The 5346-nt window shown below is 38.7% G+C and overlaps 1 protein-coding gene across 1 annotated transcript in view; it reads right to left on the reverse strand.

The window, feature by feature from the left end:
• The window catches only part of eci2 (enoyl-CoA delta isomerase 2), a 103341-nt gene extending 99909 nt beyond the window's left edge, over window positions 1–3432 (reverse strand). Inside the window, exon 1 of the mRNA XM_050056508.1 lies at window positions 3275–3432. Coding sequence (XP_049912465.1) covers window positions 3275–3330 — 56 coding nt within the window. The 5' untranslated portion in view covers window positions 3331–3432. The remainder of the gene's footprint in view (window positions 1–3274) is intronic.
• Window positions 3433–5346: the final 1914 nt, after the last annotated feature.

Below are 5346 nucleotides of genomic sequence, written 5' to 3' on the forward strand. Positions count from 1 at the left end.
TCCCTGTAAAATCCAGAATTGAATTTAAAATCCTACTGTTAACTTATAAAGCTCTAAATGGTCAAGCGCTGTCATATCTTAGAGAGCTCATAGTGCCATATTATTAGCCTGGTTCCAGACCATAGACCCCACCCACTCAACTGAGTAGGCTTGCATCTCTGGTCTGGCATACTGCAATGAATTTGCAATTTATCTCGTCCAAACGATGGAAGGACCAATGAACGCCGGGGGTGGGGGCGGGTCTAGCGATTAGCCAATCAGCGCCGCGCTGATGTCAAGCTGTGCGCCGGTGGGTAACTGGTGAGGATAGCAACAATGGCGACCGCTACAGATCCTACAGACCACATTATTGATGCTATCGAGGTATTTCGCCACTACTCGCATTAATGGAGGACCAAATTAAGGAAGCTGCTAAACTGGATTTAGCGGCGATGCAGCTGGGCATGCACGATGACGGAGACATTTTAAACGGGCAATGCTCGCTTGTTTTCGGCACCCCCGAGGCATGGATACTAATGACGTCAGATTCTGGGTGAGTCGTTGATCTCTACTGATTGGTTAGGGAAAAATCAAATTCCCTCCCCCTTGTAAATCGCCTTCAATGGAAGCCATGTCAGACTGAAGGTTCTGGGAGCTTCAGTCTGACACTCAGGCTAGAAGTTTTCTGAAAAAGATCATGGTTTGGTTTAAAATGAAAAGATTTTTTACATAAAGGTCTCTCTGAAAGAAAGCCCTGAAGGTTAACTTATCCCATTTGCTGTTTTATTTGTGTTAGTGGAGTCAGTTTGAAGTGAACTTTACTGTACTCATTATTTATGTGTTGTTTATGTGTTTTATGGCCAAAAGTAAAAAAAGAAAGGGGTGGCAGCTTCTTCTGTAACAGACTGTGTTAAATGGGCATTTAATATCACCTAATATCGATCGCATGCCCCTGAATCATATTGAATCAAAACTGTATCATGGCAGACTTTTTAATATTGGAAAATATCATATCATTATCCAAATAATCGATATAATATCTAATTGTGATGAAATTGGTGATTTACACCCCCAATACCAACCATGTAATGGTTGCTTCTCAGAAAAGGGGCTAAATAACGCTCTAATATTAGGCTAAATTTTGCCAAGGGACATACAGCATGGCAGTTTTCACAGAGGTCCCTTGACATCTCATCTCAAGATATCTGAATGAAAATGGGTTCTGTGTAATGCTAGTATGTAAAATATTAAAAAGTATAAAATATGTATAGTGTGCAGAGTATGTAAAGTGTGTAAAATATTAAAAAAATATGTGCATTATGCCAGGCCTACATTATGTATAAAACTAGTATGTAAGGTTAGAAATACAAAACTATGTGTATAATGCTACAATGCAACAAGATGTCCACAGAGAAATACACTTAGGCCATATTCAGACACCGTACCTTTGAAATATAATCATTCTAAATTGGTCCTTTCGTATTTGTTGTTGGAATGTTTTGCAGTGTATGTTAACAGACCAAATCAGTGTTACATCGCCCTAACAACAACAGTCACTTCCTGGTACAAACCAGGCAGTTGTTCACAATAGAGATACGTAAAATTGTCAAAGTTATTTATTTCTGTTGTCATTTTCAGCCATAACTGTAACATTTAAAGATATATAGTTAAACACGATGGTCCGTCCTGTCTGATGTGTCTTGCGTTGCTATTATCTTTGATAAACCACATCTACCAACACAGGAGCTGAATGATATACTGCTGAAGACAGGGCCAAAGCAAAACGAATTTTGGCTAGCTAAAAAAAATGTCATCACTGTAAATGCGCACTATATTTGAGTATTTGCTCCGTTTTACCTTAAACACTCAGTGATAGACGCCATGGTAGACCAGCAACTCCAGTGTTCTGCTAAGTAAAATTACTTTTTGTCTATGGAGTCTGTGGCTTTGACAGAACGGCTTCAATTCCCTTTCAGAAAGGGCTGTCTTTGTATCAGCAAGGTAAAGTGGTGAAAATATTCAAAATAAGACGTACACTTAAAATGATAATGATATTTTTTTTATGTAAGTCCAGTGCAACAGCCTATAAAGATATATTAAAAAAAATGGAGCGTTTCAGACAGGGGTGTTTACAGGTATATTCAGGCAAACAGTATGAGAAAAATAATGTTTTTCTGAACTTTAAAGCACAAAGCACACATAAACATTTTCTAGTACAAACCTAAAATACAAGTATGAACCTGAAAATGAGCAGAAAATGGGACGTTTAAATGATGCTTTGATGGATTTAAGTTATCCTTAAAAGTTTACAAAACTAAGGTTTTTGCTAATTGAAAAAAGGGTGGCATGGTTTCACTGTCAATAGATGGAGTTTATATTGAAAGAGCATCTCAATTTAGATTTTGGGGTGTGATAATGGATGATACTCTATATGTAAAGACAAAGGAGTCTAAGAATATTTCTGTTTTGGACAAAACAAAGTATGTATTAGATTACAAGGCAATAAGAATTCTGTACTGTTCACTAGGGATGCATGATATTGGATTTTTTGCCAATAGCTGATATGCCGATATATGACAATGTATATGGCAGATAACTTTTATTGATGTATCCACTTTCTTCTCCATCTAATTTTAGTGATCATTAAGTCTCTTCTGTGGTGGAATTAACATCATATTTGCATGCATTCTCTTTTGTGATGGCCCACCAGCAGCTGGAGACATGAAATACAATGCTGTTAAATGTATGTAATATTCATTAAATAAATATTCTACAGTTCAAGATAATGTATAAAGAAAAAATAACTTGTCTAGGCCTATATGAAGTTTCTCCTCTCTGCTCCTTATCAGTCATTGAATGTGTTTTAGAGTTGTTTTAACTGTGAATCTGATCGTTGTGCATCAACATCAGCGGAACAAATTTGGAAATATCAAGAAAAAATGTAACGTTATGTATGAATGAATGAATATCAGGTTATGTCAGAGCCTCCTCATCATGGTATCTGGAGCAAAGTTCACAGGAAGCACAGCTGACGCTTTTGCTTTGCTATCATTGTTAATAACATGTGTCGTAAGTGGAATAATAATGGTTCACTACTTAAACTTTACAAGAACTAACTGATTAACTGCCTTTCTCAGATTTCTAACTAAACTTTAGCCAAGCTTAATAGCAGCTGTAACTGTCAGATGAGTTTATAAACCGGTTTGACCCCGCCGGTAAATTTAGTGAGCGTCAGTGCACCAGTATCCGCTTCAAACACTACGACAGAAGCATTAACATTAGCTGTGATCCTCACCTTCTTAATTTGACCAAGCGTGAGGAAGCGAAGAACTTCAGGGCAACGCCAGCCATTTAATCGCAGAGACCGAGGTCCAAAGTTTGACAGGACGGTGGGGGGTAGGGACGAGTTAGTTAGCTTAGCATAGTCCAAACAAATTGCTGTGAATGTTTACACCGCTGCTCCCGCCCACTTTGTCCTCTTCTGCTCTTCCATTGGCTAAAGTGAACCGCCTACCAATCGGATTTGTCCAACGAAGAATATTAGAGAATGTACTTACCAATTGGAATGCACGTTCACGATAGAGATCCGCCTATGTGTGTTTACGTGGCCAATCGGCGTTGAAACTTTATTAATAATGTAGCAGTGCCGGAGACTATACAAAGAGCATGGCTACCATAGACATAGACGCCGCATCGAGTGCCTGAGCGCGTCCTCGCCGGCCGCCATCTTGGATGGGTCTCGCTTCGCCTCCACAGTGCATTCACTTCTATTGAGGAAGGAGCTGTATGCACAAGTAAAATAGAATAACTCAATAAATTTTCAACTGATTTTCACGCGGTTTGGTTTGTTACAAACGGCACACATGTAGTTATGATACAGGATGCTTTCATACATCAAAAATGCAGGATTTCATGCTTTAATACTTCCTGCAGATAGCAACAGCATGTTATTTAGGTCACAACACACTTATTTTATTCACCTCAACCCCAGAGTGGGATATATATATATATATATATATATATATATATATATATATATATATATATATATATATATATACACAGACACACACACACACACACACATATACATATATACATATATATATATATATATATATATATATATATATATATATATATATATATCCCACTCTGGGGTTGAGGTGAATAAAAGAACTGTGTTGTGACCTAAATAACATGCTGTTGCTATCTGCAGAAAGTATTAAAGCATGAAATCCCGCATTTTTAATGTACGAAAGCATCCTGTATCATAACTACATGTGTGCCGTTTGTAACAAACCAAACCGCGTGAAAATCAGTTGAAAATTCAGTGAGTTATTCTATTTTACTTGTGCATACAGCTCCTTCCTCAATAGAAGTGAATGCACTGTGGAGGCGAAGCGAGACCCATCCAAGATGGCGGCCGGCGAGGACGTCGGCTCCGATAGGCAGCGGCAGTCAATGCGGCGTCTATGTATATATGTCTATGATGGCTGCCAAGAGGCGAAGCTCCGTTGAATTTTTGCCAACAGCAACTAGGGGCGCTGCGGTAGCGCTGCCGCCATTTTGGACTGTTGAGCTTGGACTGTTGCGCCCAGACAACATGCAAGATGTCAAGGAGAGAGAAGAAAAAAAGAAACAGTATAGTGCAATTAACTGTAACAACTATCATTGGAACACCCCGCACCTGGCCTTCCACCGAAGGATCCCGACAGGTAAGAACTCCTGAGGTGTATGTGTATGTTTTAATATCAATTTAATATAATATGTATATATACATATATAGGCTATATATATATATATATATATACATATACATATGGCCTCTTGGACCATTTATATCAGAACTGATTGCTGCTTTAGCATTAAAATAGCCTATATATAATTATTATTATTATTATTAGCCTATTATTATTACTGTCCCCTTACTGTACAAACTGTAAATAAATCTTTATTCCTGACTATGTGACGTCGCCATTAATGTGTTTCTAGTTAAAATACTGATTATTTTTTATTATTTTTTTTATTTTTTGGTAGATTGCTTATGGGGTGATTTTGAAGGAGTAATTAAAGGTAGGGTCTGGAGGATTTTCCAGTTGCTGCTTGTAAACACACATTCAAATTTGGCCCCTCCTATCAGGCTCAACTCTCCCGGGTGTTCAGAGCCCGGAGGTACAGAAGAAGGCTTCACAGAAGAGGTTCAGGCAAGGCTCGCGCTGGTGCACGCTCGGACACGCTCGGACACACTCGGGCACGGCACCTGCGCTCTCTCATTGGCTGGGGAAATCTCCGCCCAGAAGCTGTCCGAGCTCACAAAAACATCAAAATACAGTTAAAGGGCAGGAGCTCTGCAAACAGAGTCAC

This window comes from Epinephelus moara, chromosome 11 (assembly GCF_006386435.1).
Source record: "Epinephelus moara isolate mb chromosome 11, YSFRI_EMoa_1.0, whole genome shotgun sequence".
NCBI lineage: Eukaryota > Metazoa > Chordata > Actinopteri > Perciformes > Serranidae > Epinephelus > Epinephelus moara.